The 23,450-nt window shown below is 54.2% G+C and overlaps 1 protein-coding gene across 2 annotated transcripts; it reads right to left on the bottom strand.

The window, feature by feature from the left end:
• Positions 1-1,048: 1,048 nt before the first annotated feature.
• Positions 1,049-16,404, bottom strand: SLC5A9 (solute carrier family 5 member 9). Of its 2 annotated transcripts, XM_038760635.1 has the most exons (14): positions 16,240-16,404; positions 15,361-15,432; positions 13,896-14,000; positions 13,354-13,518; positions 12,959-13,064; positions 12,174-12,254; positions 9,954-10,159; positions 8,705-8,840; positions 7,291-7,398; positions 6,988-7,141; positions 4,111-4,279; positions 3,192-3,407; positions 2,677-2,815; positions 1,049-2,489 (listed from the first exon to the last, which is right to left on the bottom strand). In XM_038760635.1, the coding sequence occupies exons 1-14, from the start codon at positions 16,369-16,371 to the stop codon at positions 2,281-2,283; spliced, it is 1,998 nt and encodes a 665-aa protein (XP_038616563.1). In that variant the 5' UTR covers positions 16,372-16,404; the 3' UTR covers positions 1,049-2,280. The 2 variants fall into 2 exon arrangements, with proteins under 2 accessions (XP_038616563.1, XP_038616564.1); XM_038760636.1 differs by lacking the exon at positions 7,291-7,398.
• Positions 16,405-23,450: the final 7,046 nt, after the last annotated feature.

Genomic DNA, 23,450 nt, shown 5'->3' with positions numbered 1-23,450 from the left:
TGGGGGCCCTCTCCTCTGCCCCTCTGCCCGGACACTTTCTTGCAGGGCCAGACTTGGCCCGCCAATCAGTCGGTAACATGTCCTGAGTGCAGAGCACTTCACTGAGCATCTGCTGTGTGCACAACCCTGGGGAGAGTACAATAAATTTAGCGGATATGCCCCCTGCCCTCAAGAAATTTACTGTCTACTGTGCTCAGAGCGCTGTCTTGAGCACATGAGAGAGGCACTCAGGGTGTTCTTCTGATTGGTGGATGGGAATGTTAAGTGAGGAGCCCGGCGGGAAAATGAGCAAGAGATTTTGTAGCCATGGGGTGACGGGCGGAAGTCAGTCAATCGTATTTATTGAGCGCTTACTGTCTGCACAGCACTGTGCTAAGCGCTTGGGAGAATACAATATAACAATATAACAGACACATTCCCTGCCCACAACGAGCTCACATTCTAAAGGGGGAGATGGACATTAATAGAAATAAATAAAAGTACAGATATGAACCTAAATACTGTGGGGCTGGGAGAGGGGATGAATAAAGGGAGCAATGCAGGGCGACGCAGGATGGAGTGGGAGAAGAGGAAAGGAGTGCTTATGTGGGGAAGAGCTTTTAGAGAAGATGTGCCTTCAGTAAGGCTTTGAAGTTGGGAAAGTAATTGTCTGCTGGATATGAAGAGGGAGGATGTTCCAGACCAGAGGTAGTTCGTGGGAAGAGGTCAGCAGGGAGATGGGTGTATTGAGAAGGCTGGCCTTAAGGGAGTGAAGCAAATGGGCTGAGTTGGAGTAGGAGAGTAATGAGGTGAGGTAGGAGGGGGTGAGCTGAGTTGGGGGGAGGAGGGGGTTTATGGCGTGGGGTCTGGAGAGGCTTGGGCACAGGCAAGCCCCAGTGATGGCACCTACAGATCTGCACCAATTCCCTTGGGCAGCTTGGGAATCGGATTTGGACCAGACCAGGGGCTGGGCATTACCCCTCAGTGATGACTGAACCAACTGTCTTACTCGGTGCCAGAGCAGGGAGTGGTTGACAAAAGGCCGGCTTTCCTCCATCCCTCCCTCCCTCCCTGTGTTGACCCACAATCCTCTGCCATGGACACAGCCTCTGGTGTCTGGGCTATTCTCATGAGGCTCACCCCTCTTTCCCTGGCTTGGATTGCCCCGCTGGGGAGCCCGTCTGGGAGACACATAGTGGATGTGCAGGTGGACGTGGGTTTTAATGACAGTCGTCTCTGGGAACTGGGTGTTCTGCCTGCGCTGCAAATACCTCCTGAAGCTCAGGCATCTCGGCCTGGTCCGGACATCCCTGACTGGCCGCCACTGGATTTCTGAGCGGCTCCTGCCGTGGTCATAACCGACTGGACTCTGGGAGGTGGGAATGGAGCCTGGGCAGCAGGACAGGATGGGTCAGAGGTGATGGGAAAATTGATGCCAATGTGGGGGTTGTCGGTGGAGTGAGTGGGCTTGGTCACCCTCCAGGGACCCTCTGGCCTATTGCTTGCTTTCTGGCCAGTCTGTCCCTGACCCCCTGCTCCACCGGGTCAGATGTGTGTACATAGATATGTCCTGCAAGTGCCTGCCCCGGGAAGAGAAGAGACGCTAGCGGTAATCTCTCGGTGGAGAGCTTGAAGAGACATCGGCTGGGGGCTTCCTCCACAGATCTCTCGTTGCCCCACTGGCCACTTAGCCTCAGGCCAAAGGTGTGGGGCCTCGCCGGGCAGCCTAGGACGGTCTCTTTTCCAAAAGATTCCACCATGCTCTCTGCCCCCAGGCAGGATCCTGTCCATGCCCATCAGGGAACTGCCCTCCATCCTGGCCATGGGGACTCCAGGAGCTGGGGGGTGTAGGGTGTCTCCGGCTGGCAGCCCAACCGAGGGGGTGGGGTCTGACCGTGACTTGACCCCCCTGGCTCTGGGGGCCCTCTGCCCATTCCCCGGGACCCGGGCCACTGTTCAGGACTGCCGAGTGGTCCAAAACCTCCAATGTTCTTTGAGTGATGTGTGATCATCTCCCCTGCTGGATGGAGAACTCCTCAAGGCCATGGTTTCAAGCTCTCAGTCCAGCTCTCCATGGCAGGAGCTCAGTACACCACTCTGCACTCAGTAGGTACCCATTACAGTGTTCTTCATGCAGAAGGTGCCCAGTGTGGTGTTCTGCATACAGTAGGCGCTCAATAAGTATGGTTGATTGATTGGTTGGTCTTGTCCTGGAGGCTACGGGTGAGGTTCCCTCTCTCCCGGCACGGATCCAGCTCGGTTCCGAGGGACCCCAGCCGATGGGTGGCCCGGAGCCCACTTTCAGGCGAAGTATCCCCAGAGGAAGACGTTGATGGCCAGCAGGATCACCGCCTGGATGTCGCACACCGCCCTCCACAACGGCCGCTCCTCGATGCTGGTGAGTCTCTTGGCCAGCTCCGCCTTCTCCGCCGGGTCCGGCTGCGAGCCCGCCGGCCCTGGGAGCCCACAGAGCCACGAGCAGAGAGCCCTGCAGCAACGCTGAGAGCCGGCTGCCGGGAACCAGCCCGTGGGCATGGCGTGACCAGAGACGCGGGAGACGGGGCAGCACCAAGGAGAGTGGGTGGAGGAGGGGAGAAAGGAGAGAATCGTGAACGCCCACACAGCGGATCCCACTTCTGCCCGGTCCGGCCCCTTCCCTTGCCCGCTCCTGTCCCTTTTCCTGCCCCAGGGCCTCACCTGCCGGTGCCGGTTTTTCCCTGACGTCTCCCTCGGCCCCAGTGTTAGGGTCACCTGTAGAGGGTCTGCTGGATCCGTAGCTCTCCGGCTCGGCGGCAGGAACTGGGCCATGCCGCGTCCACCACGTCAGGCGGGCCAGCTGGATGCCAAGGCCGGGGGGTGACTGTGAGCTCATTGTGGGCAGGGAATGTGTCTGTTGTTGTACTCTCCCAAGCGCTTATTACAGTACTTTGCACAAAGTAAGCGCTCAATAAATAGGATTGAATGAGAGGCCGGGCCTGAGGGGAGGCCTGCCAAGGGCCCCAGGAACCCCCGACCCCCGGGACCCCTCCCTCAACTGCTGCCTCCAGAGCTGGGGTGGGCTAGGACTGTAAACTTGTTGCGAACAGGGAATGTCTGTGTATTGTTATATCGTACTCTCCCAAGCACTTAGTACAGTGCTCTGCATGCAGGAACCACTCCAAAAATACGATTGAATGAATGACCCCCACTGCCCGGACCGTGCGACTCCTGACCTTTTCCTCCGGGATGGGCGGGGTGCAGAGGCTAACGGCGACGATCACGATGGCCGTGAGGCCGCAGAGAAGCAGGGCGAAGTACAGGTAGTGGACGTCCCTGACCACGGCCGGCCGGCCGTCCTCCTCCCCGCAGGCGGGCACCGGGTACGAGAACTCCAGAACCATGCGGATCAGGCCAGCCGCCAGCCCGGACATGAGGCCCCAGAATGCTCCCTGCAGGGCAAATCAAGGCATCTCCCTCCACCCTCTCTTCGGCTGCCCCTCTGGTGGGGTCTACTCTACCTCCCCTGCCCGCCCCGACCATCCCTAGCATCTGGGGTAAGTCACAGAATCTCCCCTGGCCTCAGTTTCTGCGTCTGCAAAATGGGGAGAATTCCCCCTGCCTCTCTTGGATGTTGTGAGGAGGAATAATAATAGTAATAGTAATTATGGCACTCGTTAAGTGCTTCCTATGTGCCAAGCACTATTCTAAGTGCTGGGATAAATATAGGATAATCAGGTTGGACACAATCCCTGTCCCGCAAGGGGCTCACATTCAATCCCTATTTTACAGATGAGGTAACTGAGGCCCAGAGAAGTGGAGTGGCTTGCTCGAGGTCACAGAGCGGATGTGGCAGAGCTGGGATTAGAACCCAGGTCCTGCCGACTCCCAGGCCTGTCTTCTATCCACTAAGCCACGCGACTGGGTGAAATCAATGTAGCGGTGAAAAAGAAAGTCCTGGGGAATGAAGCACACAGAAGTGGGAGAGGGCAGGCTTAAGTGAGGGAATGGGCCAGAGGGCTGCCATTTTGGTTCTTTCCGGCCCCAGTTGGAAACTTGGGTCCTGTCAGCGGCCTGGGGGAGTTGGACTGACAGCACCCCGGGGTCGCCATCCACCTCTCATTGGCTCGGTGACCCTCCCAACCCCTTACTGACCGGCTCAGTGACCCTGGTGGAGAAGATGGCCAGGAGGAAGAGGGCCGTGATGGGCGGTGCCAGATAGCTGGTGATGGACTGGATGTAGTCGAAGAGCTGTCCGCTGTTGGCGCTTTGAATGATGGGAATCCAGAGGATACTGACCACCACCAGGACCAGGATGAACACCCTGAGAGAGCAAATTCAGGTCTCAGCTGCGGGGGGACGAGGAGCGGTCCAGGCTGGATCGCTTTGGGGGGTGGGACGAGTCGGAGGGGTGGGCCGTGCTGGGTCACTGGAGGTGATGGGGATGGAGAGAGGAGAGTTGGGGCATGGGATGGTCCGTTCTGCATCAGTGGGGGAGTCAGGGATGGAGAAGGAAGACTCAGGGGGTGTTGATTGGTCTTCTAGACTGTAAGCCCACTGTTGGGTAGGGACTGTCTCTATATGTTGCCAACTTGTACTTCCCAAGCGCTTAGTACAGTGCTCTGCACACAGTAAGCACTCAATAAATACGATTGATTGATTGATTGATTGATTAATGTCTGTCTCCCCTTCTAGACTGTAAGCTTATTGTGGGTGGGGAGTGTGTCTTAAATTGTACTCGCCCAAGTGCTTAGTACAGTGCTCTGCACACAGTGAGAGCTCAATAAGTACAACTGACTCAGGCTGTGCTGGATCCCGGGGAGAGAGGGATGGAGAGCAGAGAGTCGTGGGTGTCAGTCCGTCCTGGATCACTGGAGGAGTCAGGGATGGAGGGGGACGGCCAGGGGGATGGGATGGTCCACCCTTAACCCTGAGGGTGGGTGGACAGAAGGGCGGCCAGCACACAGCTCCTCAAAGTGACCTGGAGGCACTGCCCGACACGGAGTCCAGTGGAATTTCCCAGTGTCCCTCATCATCATCAATCGTATTTATTGAGCACTTACTATGTGCAGAGCACTGTACTAAGCGCTTGGGAAGTACAAATTGGCAACATATAGAGACAGTCCCTACCCAACAGTGGGCTCACAGTCTAAAAGGGGGAGACAGAGAACAAAACCAAACATACTAACAAAATAAAATAAATAGAATAGATATGTACAAGTAAAATAAATAAATAGAGTAATAAATATGTACAAACATATATACATATATACAGGTGCTGTGGGGAAGGGAAGGAGGTAAGATGGGGGATGGAGAGGGGGACGAGGGAGAGAGGAAGGAAGGGGCTCAGTCTGGGAAGGCCTCCTGGAGGAGGTGAGCTCTCAGTAGGGCCTTGAAGGGAGGAGGAGAGCTAGCTTGGCGGATGGGCAGAGGGATTGGGGGCATTCCAGGCCCGGGGGATGATGTGGGCCGGGGGTCGTTGGTGGGACAGGCCAGAACGAGGTACGGTGAGGAGATTAGCGGCGGAGGAGCGGAGAGTGCGGGCTGGGCTGGAGAAGGAGAGAAGGGAGGTGAGGTAGGAGGGGGCGAGGTGATGAACAGCCTTGAAGCCCAGTGGATCTGCAGGTCTGGGACTTCATGTGGTGGAAGAAAAGTGTTTGGGGGGCAGTGAGCTTCCTCATCCTGCCCGGATATGGTCGAACCACTGCTGTCGGTCTGTCTGCCTGCCTCCCCCCACCACCCACCCATCCATCCATCCATCTGTCTGTCGGCATTTTTGGGGGACGGAGCAAGGGCCAGTTAGCCAAGTACAAATAGATGGCACTGGGTTCAAGGAAGAAAATAACGAGAGGAGAACCCATTTCTGATCACTGTCTACACCGTGGGGACTGTCCGGTCTACACCGCAGGCACCTCTTGATCTACACCGTGGGGACTGCCCCGTCTACACCACGTGGGCTTTTCGGTCTACACCGTGGGGCTGTCCAGTATTCACCACAGGGGCTTCTGGTCTACACCAAGGTACTGACCAGTCGAAATCGCGTGGGGGATGCCCAGTGTAGACCGTAGGAGTCCTCTAAGCCGTAAACTTCTTGTGGGCAGGGAATGTGTTTACCAACTTCGTTATATTTTATCTCCTAGCAGCTTGGCCCTGTGGAAAGAACACAGGCCTGAGAGTCACAGGACGTGGGTTCTAATCCCGGCTCTGCCACATGTCTTCTGTGTGACCTCGCACAAGCCACTTCACTTATCTGGGCCTCAGTTACCTCATCTGTAAAATGGGGATTAAGACGGTGAGCCCCAGGTGGGACAGGGACTGTGTCCCTCCTGATTATCTTATATCTACTCCAGCGTTTAAAACAGTGCTTGGCACAGACTAAGTGCTTAACAAATGCCACAGTTATTATTATTATTCGCCGAAGCACTAATGTACAGTGATCTATACACAGTAAGTGCTCAATAAATATGATTGATTGATTGATTGGTCTAAACAGCGGGAACGGGCCAGTTTACGGTGTGAAGGCTGGGATCGGGGTTCCCAGAGTGGGACTTTGGGTGTCTTGGATTCGGTTGTACTCAGAGAAGCAGCGTGGCACAGTGGAAAGAGCCCGGGCTTTGGAGTCAGGGGTCATGGGTTTGAATCCCGGCTCTGCCAATTGTCAGCTGTGTGACTTTGGGCAAGTCACTTAACTTCTCTGGGCCTCAGTTCCCTCATCTGGAAAATGGGGATTAAGACTGTGAGCCCCCCGTGGGACAACCTGACCTTGTAATCTCCCCAGCACTTAGTACGGTGCTTTGCACATAGTAAGTGCTTAATAAATGCCATTATTATTATTATTATTATTATTATTACTCTCCCAGCGCTTGGCACAGTGCCTGCTGCCGAATAAAGGGCTTGGACCACGTGGTCTGCCCCTGCCACCCAGGCTAGCCTCCAGCCTCCCTGAGCCCCCCTGCTGCCGACTCTGCACTAAGAGGGTTCGAGCAGACTGTAGGGACCGGTGGACAGTCGACCCCCCGAGGCCAGGCCCACCTGCCCACGATCATAAGCTCCTGCTCGGAGGCCCGGCGACGGCGGCAGTGCTGCCAGATGTCGATGGCGAAGAGCGTCGCGCTGCTGTTGAAGATGGAGGTGAGGGAGCTCATCAGCGCCGCCATGATCACTGCCACCAGCAGCCCGCGGAGACCTGTGGGCCAAGACCGGAGGATGGGGCGTCTGGGTTGGCCGGCCCCCACTCCCTCTCGCCCGGGCATCCCCGGCTTGGGAAACGGCCTCACAAGGGTCCCTACCCCAGGACCTCCAGCCCCTGCCCACGCAGCGGGGAAAGCGTCTCACCAGTGGGCATGAGTCCCATGACCAACTTTGGATAGGCCACGTTGGAGCAGCCGACCCGGGTGCCGCAGACCTTGGCACAGATCTCGGGGTCCACACAGCCCACCTCGTCTGCGGGGACATATGGGCATGGAGGAGGTCAGGGGCGGCCCCTCCCCACCCATTCCCCAGAGGCTCCCTGTCCCCCATCTTCCCCTCCCTCCATGGGTAGCGGGTCCCAGGGGCAGGGCCCAGGGACACCAGTTCGGAGATGGGGGTTAGAGTCCCTCCTCTGCCCCTGGCCCACTGGGTGGCTTCGGGCAAATTGCCTGGCCTCTCTGGGCCTCCAGTCCTCATCTGCTCAATGGGCAGGCGGGTCTCTGTCTCTCATTGATTTGTGAGGACAGAGGTGGGGAATGACTTGAGAAAAGCAGCGTGGCCTAGTGGATAGAGCATGAGAGTCAGAAGGACCTGGATTCTAATCCCGGCTCCTGCCACTGCCCACGGATCTTGCACTTCTGGTACGGTGGGAATGGGCTGCACTAAATCATCCTCACTCCCCTCCCCTCCCCGGCCCCCAGTTTCCCTCAAGCCCAGAGGATTGCTGGCTGATTTCCGTCAGCCTGGCCAAGGGCTCTGCAAGTGAGGCAAAAATAATAATAGTAACAATATGGTGGTATTTGTTAAGCTTTTACTCTGTCAGGCACTTTAATAAGCACTGGGTTATAATAATAATAATGATGGCATTTATTAAGCGCTTACTATGTGCAAAGCAGTGTTTTAAGCACTGGGGAGGTTACAGGGTGATCAGTTTGTCCCACAGGCGGCTCACAGTCTTCATCCCCGTTTTCCAGAAGAGGGAACTGAGGCCCAGAGAAGTTAAGTGACTTGCCCAAAGTCACCCAGCTGACAATTGGCGGAGCGGGGATTTGAACCCATGACCTCTGACTTCAAAGCCCGTGCCCTCTCCACTGACCCATGCTGCTTCCCTATATCAATCAGTCAATCAATCATATTTATTGAGCGCTTACTGTGTGCAGAGCACTGTACTAAGCGCTTGGGAAGTACAAGTTGGCAACATATAGAAACTAATCCAGTTGGATCCAGTCTCTGTCCCATGTGGGGCTCCCAGTCTTAATCCCCATTTTACAGATGAGGGAAGTGATGAGGGAGCTAATGATGGTAGTTGTTATGTGTCAAGCACTATTCTAAACACTGGGGTAGATACAACCTGATCAAGCTGGTCACAGTGAAGTGACTTGCCCAAGGCCACACAGCAGGCGAGTGGCGGAGAAAGGACTAGAACCCAGGTCCTTCTGACTCCCAAGGCCTCTGCCTTGTCCAGTAGATCCTGCTGCTTCTGGTCATCCCTGTCCACCCCCGCCAACCCCACCTCCACCCCCAAGCCCCAGTCCCGCGTGTCCAGGGCGGTCCAGACCTGGGTAGAGGGCCCGGCTGATCATGCCTGGCATGACGATAAAGAACATGGGCAGGATCTTCAAATAGCCTCCCAGCACCGAGCCGCCCTTGGCGTGAGAGAGGTTCTTGGCAGACAGTGACCTCTGGACGATGACCTGGCAGAGGGGCAGGGAAGGGCCGCACGAGGCAGGCTTAGCGGGCGGGTGTGTCTGCTTGCTTCATTGTTCACCCCCCTGGGGCTCAGTCCAGTGCTCTGCACACAGTAGACTGGCAGCTTCTGTTAGTTAATCATATTTAATAATAGTATTTGATAAGTACTTACTATGTGTCAGGCACTGTACTAAGCGCTGGGATGGATGCAAGCCAATCAGGTTGCACACAGTCCCGTGTCCCGTCTCAATCCCCATTTTACAGGTGAGCTAACAGGCACAGAGAATTGAAGTGATTTGCCCAAGATCACACAGCAGACAAGAGGTGGAGCCGGGATTAGAACCCATGACCGTGCTCTATCAACTGCGCCATGCTGTTGAGTGCTTACCGTGTGCAGAGCACTGTACTAAGCGTTGGGGAGAGTACAACAATAAACAGACACAATCCCTGCCCACGGCGACCTTAGAGTCTAGAGGGGGCGAGGCAGAGCTACCTCCTTCCCCTCCCCACAGCACCCGTATATATGTTTGTACAGATTTATTACTCTATTTATCTTACTTGTACATATTTATTATTCTATTTATTTTGTCAATGATGTGCATCTAGCTTTACTTCTGTTTATTCTAATGACTTGACACCTGACCACGTTTTATTTTATCATCGTCATCAATCGTATTTATTGAGTGCTTACTATGTGCAGAGCACTGTACTAAGCGCTTGGGAAGTACAAATTGGCAACATATAGAGGCAGTCCCTACCCAACAGTGGGCTCACAGTCTAAAAGGGGGAGACAGAGAACAAAACCAAACATACTAACAAAATAAAATAAATAGAATAGATATGTACAAATAAAATAAATAAATAAATAAATAGAGTAAAAAATATGTACAAACATATATACATATGTTATCTGTCTCCCCCTTCTAGACTGTGAGCCCGTTGTTGGGTAGGGAGCGTCTCTATATGTTGCCAACTTGGACTTCCCAAGCGCTTAGTACAGTGCTCTGCACACAGTAAGCGCTCAATAAATACGATTGAATGAAGGAATGAATGAGGGCCGGGATGGTGTCTACTCTCCGTGGTGTGCGGAGCGGAGGGGCGAGGGCGCGGGCGGTTACCTGGTCAGTGCACCAGCACCAGGTGGCCAGTACGCTGAGCCCGAAGATGAGGCCCGGCCAGGGGATGTCAGCGTGCAGAGGGTCACGCAGCATGTGGAAGGCGTCTGGGCGGGGCACGTGGCAGGAGGTGTTGGGGACCGTCACGTTGGGGACCGCCATCCTGTACCTGTCCTGGAGCCCAGGATACCCGCCCACCTCACGGAATCCTGCCCCGGGTGGGAAGACCGAAAGGCAGACGGAGAGACAGAGAGAATGCTCAGTACAGTGCTTTGCACGCAATAACCGCTCAATAAATATGATTGAATGAAAGAAGTGAGAGCCCACCAGGGCCGGCCAACAGCAGAGGGAATTCTGGGAATGCTGGGCTGGGATTGACAGAGCCCCATTCCTCCTTGCCCCACCCCATGATGATGATGATGATGATGGCATTTATTAAGTTCTTACTATGTGCAAAGCACGGTTCTAAGCGCTGGGGAGGTTACAAGGTGATCAGGTTGTCCCACGGGGGGCTCACAGTCTTAATCCCCATTTTACAGATGAGGTAAGTGAGGCCCAGAGAAGTTAAGTGACTTGCCCAAAGTCACACAGCTGACAGTCGGTGGAGCCGGGATTTGAACCCCTGACCTCTGACTCCAAAGCCCGGGCTCTTTCCACTGAGCCACGCTGCTTCTCTATGCCGTGCCAACCCCCTCTAAATTAGCTGCTTCCCCCATGTTCAACTGTTCACTCTCCAATGACTCCTTCCCCACTACTTTCAAGCATGCTTAAGTGTTTTGGGATTTTTTAGTGTGTTTGTTAAGCACTTGTTATGTTCCAGGCACCGTACTAAGTGGTAGGATAAACACGAGTTAATCAAATTGGACAGAGTCCCAGTCCCACATGGGGCTCACGGTCTTAATCCCCATTTTACAGATGAGGTAACTGAGGCCCAGAGAAGTGAAGTGACTCGCCCAAGGTCACAGAGCAGACAAGTGGCAGAACCGGGTTTAGGACCCAGGTCCTTCTGACTCCCAGGCTCGATCTCTGCTCACTAGGCCGCACTGCTTCTCATGTCTCTGCTCTCCTAAAAAAAATCCTCCCTTGATCCCTAGGCTCCCTCCAGTCATCACCCTATCTCCCGCCAAACTCCAAACTCCAAACTTTGGAGTTTCCTCTCCAAACTCCTTGAGTGTCTGATCTACACCCAGTGCTCTGCACATAGTAAGCGCTCAATAAATACGATTGATGATGCCTCCACTTCCTCTTCTCCAACTCTCTCCTTGACCCTCTCCAATCTGGCTTCTTCATCTTTAACTCCACGGAAAACACCGTCTCTAAGGTCACCAATGGTCTCCTTCTTACCAAAGCAGCACGGGCTAGTGCATAGAACATGGATTTGAGAGTCAGAAGGACCTGGGTTCCAATACTGGCTCTGCCACTTGTCTGCTAAGTGACCTTGGGCAAGTCACTTCACTTCCCTGTGCCTCAGTTACCTCATCTGTAACATGGAGATTAAGACTGTGAACCCTATGTGGGACAGGGACTGTGTCCAACCTGATTAGCTTGTATCTACCCCAGTGCCTAGAACAGGGGCTGATACATAGTAAGCACTTAACAAATACCATGAAAAAAAATGCAACGGCCTCTTCTGCATCCTAATCCTCCTCGACCTCTCAGCTGCCTCTGACTCTGTGGACCACTCCCTTCTCCCGGAAACATTATCCAACCTTGGGTTCCCTGACAATGTCCTCTCCTGGTTCTCCTCCTATCTCTTTGCTCATTCCTTTTAAAAGCTTCTCCTCTGCCTCCCACCCCATAACTGTGGGTGTCCCTAGAGGCTCAGTTCTGGGTCTCCTTCTATTCTCCGTCTACAGTCCCTCCCCAGGAGAATTCATTCGCTCCCACGGCTTCAACCGCCAGCTATGCAGGTAGCCCACTTTTGGGTAGGGACTGTCTCTATATGTTGCCAACTTGTACTTCCTAAGCGCTTAGTACAGTGCTCTGCACACAGTAAGCGCTTAATAAATATGATTGATGATTTCTCAATCTCCCTCTCCAGCCCCAACTTCTCTCCTCCTCTACACCATGAGCTCATTGTGGGCAGGGACTGTGTCTACCAACTCCGTTGTCTTGTCCTCTCCCAAGCGCTTAATATAGTGCTCTGCACATAGTAGGTGCTCAATGAATGCAATTGATTGATTCAAGGAAAAGGGGTGGGGAGTGGGAGGCGTTCTTCCTTACCCAAAAAGGTGAGGACGAGGGCTCCTCCCACCATAATGACCGTCTGCAGGGCGTCCGTGTAGATGACTGCGGTCAGGCCTCCTGCAACAGCAATGACCAGCTGGGACAATAGGCCGGGGCTACTGGGGGGACCCCCCTTTATGTGGCATGGGCTCCCCCACCCTCTCCGGATTTCAGAGGAAGCAGCCAATTTTGGTCCCCCACCGAGTCCCGGATCATTCCCGCCTGTGTCCGCAGGGTCTGTGAGGGGTTGTGCTCTGCTCCCTGGGGGAAATGGCGTGGGCTCTGGAAAAATCATTGTTCCTGGCACTGCCTTGGCAGAGTACTGTGCTGGGTGCCTCCTGGGGTAGAGTACTGCACTGGGCGCCCGCTATGTGCAGAACACTGTACTGAGCGCCTACTGTGTAGTCAGCACTGTGCTGACCTCCTACTGTGTGCAGTGCTCTGCTGAGTGTCTAATATGTGCTCAACATTATATCTGGCCCCTAATGTGTGGAGAGCTCTATACTGGGTTCCTATTATGTGCGGAGCTCTGTGCTGGGTGCCCACTGTGTGCAGAACACCGTGCTAGGCACCAAGTTGGGGTGGACCCATATGTGACACACACAAACGTTTAAGTGCAATTCCTGTCCTTGAGGAGTTTGCAGTCTATTGGAGTGTCTAGTGATCTTGAGCATCTAGATCTTCTACTAAGGCTCTGAGAAGGGAGGGGAGCGAGTGGACAGACGGACAGATGGACCAGGACGGCTCCCCCGAGGCCAGAGCCTGGCCTGACCCTCACTCACCGGCCACAGTGTAGACAGCGGTCACTACCAGTAGGATGGCTGTGGACAGGTACAGGTCCCAGCCCAGAGACACCTGGATGAATAGGGCTCCAGAGAAAATGTCCGTCTGGAGACAGATGCACCTGTTATTCATTCATTCAATCGTATTTATTGAGCACTTACTGTGTGCAGAGCACTGTACTAAGCGCTTGGGAAGTACAAGTTGGCAACATATAGAAACGGTCCCTACCCAACAACGGGCTCACAATCTAGAATGGGGAGACAGACAACAAAACAAAACGTGGACAGGCGTCAAGTCATCAGAACGAATAGAATTAAAGCTAAATGCACATCGTTAACAAAATAAGACTGCTTTGACCACCCTCAAGTGCCCCCCGGAGGGGGCGGCTACTCACAGAGATTTTGGTGAAGATGTAGAGCGCCAGGGACAGGACGGACATGTAGATCTGGATCCTATGGCCCCCAAACCGCTTTCTCAGGTACTCAGGCATTGTGACCACGCCTGCGGCAATGTAGACTGGCACGAAGATCCAGCCGAGTGCCAACAACAACCACGTGGCCTGGAGGCGGGAGCCAGGCAATGTGGAAGGGGTGGACCCAGGAGACCGGGCCCAGCCCAGACCTCCACAGAAAGCTGCCCTGGGAGTGGACCTGGAGGCCTGAAATAGCCAAAGCTCAGGACCATCGATTTCCAGGTTGGCAGCGGGATGGGCTAGTGCCCCCTAACCCCACACCCTTCAACTTGGGCTCCTGGGGGTCTGGGGTCTGGATCTGGGTGCTTGGAGTTGGGGCTGGGGTGAGGCCTGGGGCCAGGGAACTAAGAGATCTGAAGCTGGGAGCCGGGGTCCTGGGTTCAAATCTCCCACTAGCAGGGGAACAGCGGCCACCCCGCCTTCCCGCTGCCCACAAGAGTGGCCTGTCGGGGGAGGGTCCTCACGTTCCACTCGAAGCCACCGACGGCGATGCCCCCCGCAGCCCCAGTGCCCGCCAGGCCGATGAACAAGCCGCTTCCCACATTACTGGACATCAGAGATGCTCCGATCTGCAGGGCCGGGGAGGGAGGGACCAGGTCAGCACCGGTCAAACTGCGAGGGAGGGACAGTGGCAGGGCATAGGGGTAGGATGCGGGTGGGAGACAGGGGCTGGGCTCTGGAGGTGTTGGGGTGGGGGAAGAATCAGGAGATCTTGCCTCCTCATTGAACTCTGCTCGGGCTGAGAGTTGGGATAGTTTTTCTCGGACATCCCAATTCTGTGCGTACCTACAGTAGGGACTCAGACTTGGACCCCAGTAGGGGAAGAGGGAAACGGTTACTACATTTGGAAGACCTGCTAAATGGTTCTCTAGTGCTAAGTGCAAAGTGTCTGACCTACTGCCCTGGGTATAGGTAAATCCTAGAGGCACAGCCCTTCAATTACTAAGTAGTATTTATTGGGCACCTAATGTGTGCAGAGCTCTTTAATCAATCAATCACTTGTACTTATTGAGAGCTACCTTTTTTAAAAAGTGGTATTTGTTAAGTGCTTACTATGTGCCAGGCATTGTACTGGGTTAGTTACAAGTTAGGTTGGACACAGTCCATGTCCCACGTGGGGCTCACAGTCTTAATCCCCATATTATAGATGAAGTAACTAAGGCACAGAGAAGTGACTTGCCCGAGGTCACACAACAGACAAGTGGCAGAGCCGGAATTAAAAAGTCCTTCTGACTTCCAGGGCTGTGCTCTAACCACTATACCATGCTACTTTGCTTTGTGCACTGTACTCAGCATTTGAGAGAGTACAATATTACAGAGTTGGTAGACACATTCCCTGCCCACTACGAGTTTTCAGTCTAAAGAACTGTGCTGGACACCTACTACGTGTACAGTGCTATTGTAATAATAATAATAATAATAATGGCATTTGTTAAGCGCTTACTATGTGCCAAGCACTGTTCTAAGCACTGGGGGGGATACAAGGTGATCAGGTTGTCCCACATGGGGCTCACAGTCTTAATCCTCATTTTCCAGATGAGGTAACTGAGGCCCAGAGAAGTTAAGTGACTTACCCAAAGTCACACAACTGACAAGTGGTATTCAGAATTAGAACCCATGACCTCTGGCTCCCAAGCCCGTGCTCTTTCCACTGAGCTATGCTGCTTCTCTGTATTCTCCCAAGCACTTAGTACAGTGCTTTACACACAGTAAGCGCTGAATAAATAAGACTGACTGAACTGGGTGCTTGCCATGTGCAGAGCACTGTACTGAATGTCTATTATGTGCAGAGTGTTTTACTGAGGGCCCACTGGGGAGGAGTTTGGGGGACCCAGGGTGATGGCTGCCTACCCCTGGATGTGCTCTGTCCAATGGGGAGCAAGAGTGAGGAACCCCCCCCAATCCATTTTAACTCCCCCCACAACTTACGGGCCACCAGGTCATGGATCTGCCAGCCAGAAAGTAGCCCCCGACGGTCCCCCGGCTGGCCCGCATAGACGACTAGGAAGGAAGTGACCACAAGGAGACATTTGCTCCTCCCCGGCCCCTGACCCTCTGACCCCCGACCCCAAATCCGTGGTCCGACCCCAGCCCTCTGAGCTTTTGTGGATGCCCCAGGGAAGCAGTGTGGGGCTTCTGAGACCCTTCTGAGGCTCCCCCACCTCCTCCCACAGCCTCCAACTCCATCCCAGTGGTACTGTGAGCCACAGAGCCACAGAACATGGGGTTAGGGGCGGCCGGGGGCTCCTGCTGAATCCTCCTCTGGCCTGAGGGGATGAACGACCCCTGTCTGTCCACCCTACAGGGAGCCCAAGGGCCCTGTTCCTGCCATGAGGATAGCAGACCCCCATCCCAGTGGGCACAGAGACCCCCACACCCCACCCCAGTAGGCTCAGAGATCCCACACTCCGCCTTGTTCTCTCTGGTGCTTCATTCTGCTGTGAAGTCCTTGGGAATTGACAGGAGAGCTGATCTGTCCATCCCCCTTCCTCCGATTTGGCAGGCCGTCCCTCCCCCTCTCACCCTTCCCCACATCCCATCCCAAGCAGAAACATATCAGTGCTCAGCTGAGCCAACCCAAAGGCCCGATGGCCCTCCCCGCTTCCTCTCCTTCCCCTCCACCAGCCTGTTTGCCCCAGGCTCCCTGTTGGCTGTCTCCCTGAAATCCCTCCCATTGCAGGGGGAAGCCTGCACACGTGGTGAACCAGGCTGGTGTCCTGTCTTCCCCTCCCCTACCATTCTCTCTGTGTCAGTCCCCACTCTTCCCCTCCCTTGCCTCCTCACCACCCCGCCAGGCCCCAGGCTCACCCAGATGCCAACGCCAAGGACGAAGATGAAATAGACGACAACCACTACGATGTCGTAGATGCCCAGGGTGGCCTTGGGCCCCTCTTGAGCACCCAGGGGCTCCACCACCCTGCCTGCTGGTCCCCAGCTCATCGTGCAGGGCTCTGGGCTCCGGGGTGCAGGAGCTGGGTGGGCTGGGTGCTTGCGGTTCCAGTGGGCGGCCTGTCAAACTGGACTTTGAGGTGCTCTCCGCCTTTTCCTGCTGCTCCTTTAATTATTAAACCTGCCAGTCCGGTCCACCGCTGCTGGGTAATTGGAACAGGTCCGGGTGGGCAGGGAGGGGCTGGGAGGCCGGTGGGGCGGAGGCGGACGTGGGCTTCATCCATGCCGCCCGAATGTCCTCTGCTGAGAGTCGGAGAACCGGGTTCGAGTCTCTGCTCTGCCCCCGCCCTGTGGTGCAATCTCAGCCCGGCCACTTACCCTCTCTGGGCCTCTGTTTCCTCCTCTGTACATCGAGGAGCAGATGTTTGCTTCCCCATGGGGCTACTATGAGGACAGAATGGGCCATCAGACTGGGCACTGTGGGTAAGGAATGTGTCTATTGTTATATTCTACTCTCCCAAACTCTTAGTACAGTGCTCTGCACACAGCAAGCACTCAATAAATACAACTGACTGACTGATTGGGAATCGTATTGGCTTTCCACCTGGTTGTGGCTCCAAGTCCCTCTGCCACCCTCCCCACCCTGGAGATGGTGTCCGGAGGAGTGGGGGTTTTGCTCAGGGAGATAGGAGTGTTAAAATGGCAAAGATTAGATAAAAGAGGCCGAGGAATGAGCCCGGGGCACTTGGTAACAGCCCACACTTCCTGGAACGGCAGCACAGGATGGCCGGAATCCAAGAGGCCAGCCTGGAGGAGAGGCAGCCGGGGCTTCAGAGACCCACTGGAAGGAACCGAGCAGAGGGTTTGGCTTGTGACCGGTCTGACAGTCTCCAGTAGTAATAATAAGGGTAATAATAATAATAATTGTGGCATTTGTTAAGTGCTTACTATGTGCCAGCCACTGTACTAAGTGCTGGGGTGGATAAAAGCAAATCGAGTTGGACACATGCAGGGCTCACAATCTCAATTCTCATTTTACAGATGAGGTAACTGAGGCCCAGAGAGGTGAAGTGACTTGCCCAAGGTCACACAGCAGACATGTCACAGAGCCGGGATTAGAAATCATGGGGCGGTATCTGGGTGAGAGGAGGAAGAGGAGGACAAGGACAGGGCTGGGGAAAGCACGATCCCAGGAATGCCTTTGCCATTTCCAGCTCTTATCCCAGGGCCTGGCAACGTCCTGCTGACACACTGTGTGACCCCAGGCTTCCGCCTGGGCTCTGGGATCCCGACTCTGCCATCAGCCAACTTGTACTTCCCAAGCGCTTAGTCCAGTGCTCTGCACACAGTAAGCGCTCAATAAATACGACTGAATGAATGATTGAATCAGCATCCCCTCCCCTCCAGCAAAAAGAGGAGGGGCAACAGCCTGGAGTGAAACTCCTTCCGGGAGCCTGGTGGGATTGGGATATTCCCTGGCAGAGCTTGGCGGGAAGGCTGGGGTCAGAAGCAGGCAGGAGCTTGATGGGGAAAAAAAGGAACGGTGATTTTGGGGGGCTGAGTGTTGTGGGGCTAATGTGATGGCACCACCCAAATCTGAACAAGGAAGGGAACACGGGTCTCCCTTCTCCCTGCCACGTGCCCCCAGGGGCAGTGCCATGGTGGAGGACCCGGGAGAGGCCTGGGTCCTTGCCCAGAAGCTACCGGGGTGGTCTGCCGGTGGACGGGCCCAGAGGAAATCCTGGGAAATGGCTGGTCAATGCATCTAGTGAAGACCACAGTGGCTACCAACATCCACTAGATCCTTCTGTGCTGCAGTCACTGTGACCTCTCCCTCTGACCACCTCCCCGCCGCCCCCTTCAAACCTGCCCTCCCTAAGTACCCTCCCCACACCTCCTTGCAAAAAGGAGGTGATTGTGCAGCAATCCCGGGCCTGGGTTCTAATCCTAGCTCTGCCACTTGTGTGCTGTGTGACCTTGGGTAAATTGCTTGACTCCTCTGTGCCCCAGTTACCTCATCTGTAAAATTCATTCATTCAGTCGTATTTATTGAGCACTTACGGTGTGCAGAGCACTGTACTAAGCGCTTGGGAAGTACAAGTTGGCGACATATAGAGACGGTCCCTACCCAACAGTGGGCTCACAGTCTAGAAGGGGAGACAGAGAACAAAACAAAACATATTAACAAAATAAAATAAATAGGATAAATATGTACAAAGAAAATAGAGTAATAAATACATACAAATATATATACAGGTGCTGTGGGGAGGGGAAGGAGGTAAGGTGGGGGGGATGGGGAGAGGGATGAGGGGGAGAGGAAGGAAGGGGCTCAGTGTGGGAAGGCCTCCTGGAGGAGGTGAGCTCTCAGTAGGGCCTTGAAGGGAGGAAGAGAGCTAGCTTGGCGGTTGTGCGGAGGGAGGGCATTCCAGGCCAGGGGGATGATGTGGGCCGGGGGTTGATGGTGGGACAGGCGAGAATAAGGTACGGTGAGGGGATTAGCGGCAGAGGAGCGGAGGGTGTGGGGTGGGCTGGAGAAGGAGAGAAGGGAGGTGAGGTAGGAGGGGGCGAGGTGATGGACAGCCTTGAAGCCGAGGGTGAGGAGTTTCTGCCTGATGCATAGGTTGATTGGTAGCCACTGGAGATTTTTGAGGAGGGGAGTAACATGCCCAGAGCACTTCTGGACAAAGACAATCCGGGCAGCGGTGTGAAGTATGGATTGAAGTGGGGAGAGACAAGAGGATGGGAGATTGGAGGTGGGAGAAGGAAATGAGAATTGAAACTGTGAGCCCCACGTGGGACAGGGACTGAGTCCAGCCCGACTTGCTGATATCCAGCCCAGTGCTTAGTACAGTGCCCGTTAGTAAGCTCTTAACAAATACCACAAGAAGAAGTGGGGCTCTGGGGAGGGCCTAGATGGAGGACTGGCGGCCCGGAGTGATGGGGGGAATGGACAGCAGGGGGCAGGAAATGACCATCCAACCCGATGGAAAGCGCAATATCTCAGGCCCAGTTGAGTCTCCTTGCAACCCCAAAGTCCCTTGCCCACCTGCATATATGTATATATGTTAGTACATATTTATTACTCTATTTATTTATTTTACTTGTACATATTTAGTATGTTTGATTTGGTTCTCTGTCTCCCCCTTTTAGACTGTGAGCCCACTGTTGGGTAGGGACTGTCTCTAGATGTTGCCAATTTGGACTTCCCAAGCGCTTAGTACAGTGCTCTGCACACAGTAAGCGCTCAATAAATACGATTGATGATGATGATGATGATATTTATTCATTTTATTTGGTTTCTATGTTTTGTTGTCTGTCTCCCCCTTCTAGACTGTGAGCCCGCTGTTGGGTAGGGACCGTGTCTATATGTTGCCAACTTGGACTTCCCAAGCGCTGACACACGATTGAACGAATGAATGAACCTGCAGGTCTGCCTAGCTGGGGTCACCACGGCCTCTCCAGGCAGGGCCACCGCAGCTCGAGATGAACGGGCCAGAGCCGAGTGGGGGGCCAGCAGGACTAGCAGAGGGCACAGAGAAGCAGTGTGGTCCAGTGGATAGAGCACGAGCCTGAGAGTCAGAAGGACGGGTGCCCTAATCCCAGCTCTGCCACTCTTCTGTGACCTTGGGCAAGTCACTTCACTTCTCTGGGGCTCAGTTACATCATCTGTAAAATGGGGATTAAGACTGAATCCTACGTGAGTCCAACCTGATTAACTTGTATCTACCCCAATGCTTAGAAGAGTGCCTGGCACATAGTAAGTGCTGAATAAGGGCCGTAATTATTATTATTATTATTACAAGGAGCTGGAACAGCTTCCGGACTGATGAAAGACTCTGGACTCAGGCCTGCACAGACACAGGCTGAGGGGGACAGAACCAGGAAGGGGGCAGACAGAGTGAGTGAAGAGTTTCTGTTTCCCAAATCCTTCCCTGTCCAGGCTAGGGGGTCACCACTAGAGCTAGAGCCGGGGAGGGTCAGAACCAACAAGAGGAAACCTGTCTTTCTCCAGTGAGGGTGAGCACAGGGAAACTGTTCACACAGAAAGCCAGGCAACCAGAAACACCGGCAGGTCAAGGGGCTTTGGACAGATCTGTGGGCGAGCAACCGTGCTGGGTCTCTCGGGGAGAGTCAGGGTGCTGGATGGTTCATGCTGGGTCACTGGAGAGAGTCAGGGATCAATCAATCAATCAATCAATCGTATTTATTGAGCGCTTACTGTGTGCAGAGCACTGTACTAAGCACTTGGGAAGTACAAATTGGCAACATATAGAGACGATCCCTACCCAACAGTGGGCTCACAGTCTAGAAGGGGGAGACAGAGAACCAAACAAAGCATATTAACAAAATAAAATAAATAGAATAGATATGTACAAGTAGAATAAGTAAATAGAGTAATAAATGCGAACAAACATATATACATATATACAGGTGCTGTGGGGAAGGGAAGGAGGTAAGGCAGAGGGGGAGGAGGGGGAGAGGAAGGAGGGAGCTCAGTCTGGGAAGGCCTCCTGGAGGAGGTGAGCTCTCAGTAGGGCCTTGAAGGGGAGAAGAGAGCTAGCTTGGCAGATGTGCGGAGGGAGGGCATTCCAGGCCAGGGGGATGATGTGGGCCGGGGGTCGACGGTGGGACAGGCGAGAACGAGGCACGGTGAGATTAGCGGCAGAGGAGCGGAGGGTGTGGGCTGGGCTGTAGAAGGAGAGAAGGGAGGTGAGGTTGGAGGGGGCGAGGGGATGGACAGCCTTGAAGGCGAGGGTGAGGAGTTTCTGCCTGATGCGTAGGTTGATTGGTAGCCACTGGAGATTTTTGAGGAGGGGAGTAACATGCCCAGAGCATTTCTTGACAAAGACAATCCGGGCAGTGGTGTGAAGTATGGATTGAAGTGGGGAGAGACAAGAGGATGGGAGATCGGAGAGGATGGAGAGGGGATGGAGAGGGATGGAGAGGGGAGATCAGGGATGGTCCATGTTGGGTCACTGGGGGAGAGACAGAGATGGGAAGGGGAAAATCAGGGGTGTGGAATGGTCTGTATTGAGTTATGAGGGGAGAGTCAGGGAGGGAGAGGTGAGCATTAGGGTTGTGGGATGGTCTGTGATGGGTTATTGGGGTCAAGTCAGAGTATGGGTTGGGGAAGCAATATCTCCCCTATGGTTCTGAAGGCCAGAGTGGAACGTGGATGTGGACCGGAATCCAGACTGGGAAATAAACCAGGGATTGGATTGGGAGCTGGCCCAAGAGCCAGGCAGGTGCCTGTCCCTTGGGAGCTTCCATTATGAGCTGGCAGCAGCTGGGGGATGCCAGTGAGGATGCGGTGGAAGTGAGCACAGGATGGGGCAGATTGGCAGCGGTGGATGGATACTAGTGATTATGGAGTGGAAGTGGGCACAGGATGGGGCGGAGGGTCAGTAGCAGGGATGACTGAGGGAGGGCCCAGCTGCCCCCCACTGTTGGGTAGGGACTGTCTCTATATGTTGCCAATTTGTACTTCCGAAGCATTTAGTACAGTGCTCTGCACATAGTAAGCGCTCAATAAATACGATTGATGATGATGATGATGCCCCCTCCCTCCTTCCCTTCCTCCATCTTGGGACTGCCAGGCCTGCTCAGCTCAGCACCGAGTGTGTCTGCTTGTGTGTGTGTATGTGTGCACACGCATGAGTCTGTATGTGTGAATCTTCATGTGCACATGTGAGATCCTTCCTTGTGCTGGGTGACTCATTGTCAGTGTGTGTCTCTGTCTCTATACTTGTACTTCCCAAGCGCTTAGTACAGTGCTCTGCACACAGTAAACACTCAATAAATACGATTGAATGAATGTGTGTGATACTGTCCCACGGTATGGGTGATACAGTGACACTGTGCATGCGTACATGGGGGTGCGCTTGTGTGTTTGCTGGCCTGAGTGGGAGTAGGTGTTTGTGGTTCTTCCCTGTGATGTGATTGACACACCAACAGTGTGTCTGCATGTGTTTGTGTGTCACCCCTGTGGTGTAATTGACACATCCACAGTGTGTATCTCTGTGCATGCCTCTGTGCACGCCTGTGTGTATGTGCCTACCCTGTGGTGTGATTGACATATCCACAGTGTGTATTTGTGTGCTCGTGTGTGTATGTGTGTCTGTGTGTGTACTTCCCCCATGGTGTAGGGATCTGTTTCCCTCTCTGAAGTCTCCCAGCAGGCTGGGGGCAGAGCCGGGACTGGAGCCCACGTCTCCCAACTTCCAGCTGCTCACCCCACCCACTGGGATGCCCTGCCTCCCTTGCAGGAGCAGACTAGCAGGCGGCCCAGAGGGTCTGGCGGGCAGCAAGAGGGTGGGGCCCCTCTCTGGCTGTCCCCCCCATGTCTGGCTGGTTCCTTGTGAAAGGCCACGCACAAGCCGGGCCCGTGTTTGCTTTCCCTTGGCCACTGGCCGCCTGATTCCAACGGGGGAGATTCACCGCAATAAGTTGTGTTTGTGCAGCTGTTACTGGGCCACCCCCAGTGGCTTCTGGAAGCCCGGGACGGGGGTCGGGGGAGGGTTGGAGGGGAGCTGAGTCGGGAGAGGGGTGGTCTAGGAGATGCTCTGGGAAGGATGTGGGGGTGATGAGGAGGGAGGTGGGGAGAGTCAATCAGTGAATCACATTTACTGAGCGCTTACTGTGTGCAGAGCAATGTAGGAAGTGTTTGGGAGAGTACAATATAACAGACATATTCCCTGCCCACGAAAGCTTACAGTCAGGGCCTCAGTTACCGCATCTGTAAAATGGGGATTAATACCATGAGCCCCATGTGGGACATGAGCTGCGTCCAACTTCAGCTTGTATCTACCCCTGCTCTTAGTACAGTGCCTGGCATATAGTAAGCACTTAACAACTATCATAAGAAACACAGCTATTGTTATTATAACTACTTACGGCCTAATAAGATCGGTAGGAGCCGTAGATGGACAGATCTACCACAGAGTGAGAGAACAGATGTAAATAATAGCCCTGAACTAATTGAAAAAGCACCAGCCAAACAGAGAGACCCCTAAATCAAAAACAGGAAGGCGCAGGCAGAGGTGGTGAGTTCCTTCAGCAAATTTGGACAAGAGGGGAGCCCTCCCCATTGCCCCCACTCCCTTCCTCTGCCCTACCCCCTTCCCCTCCCC

This window comes from Tachyglossus aculeatus, chromosome 18, assembly GCF_015852505.1.
Source record: "Tachyglossus aculeatus isolate mTacAcu1 chromosome 18, mTacAcu1.pri, whole genome shotgun sequence".
Classification (NCBI taxonomy): Eukaryota; Metazoa; Chordata; class Mammalia; order Monotremata; family Tachyglossidae; genus Tachyglossus; species Tachyglossus aculeatus.
This window is presented reverse-complemented; position numbering and strand designations above follow the sequence as displayed.

Bases quoted from the DNA above. Each gene is read 5' to 3' on its own strand.
- SLC5A9 (XM_038760635.1), bottom strand. From the start codon at position 16,371: ATGAGCTGGGGACCAGCAGGCAGGGTGGTGGAGCCCCTGGGTGCTCAA. The intron at 4,280-6,987 runs GTGGGCCTGGCC...TTGCTCTCTCAG, and splicing joins GAGCTTATGATCGTGGGCAG to GGTGTTCATCCTGGTCCTGG. The intron at 2,816-3,191 runs GTCAGGAGTCGC...CTTGGCATCCAG, and splicing joins CGCCCATCCCGGAGGAAAAG to CTGGCCCGCCTGACGTGGTG.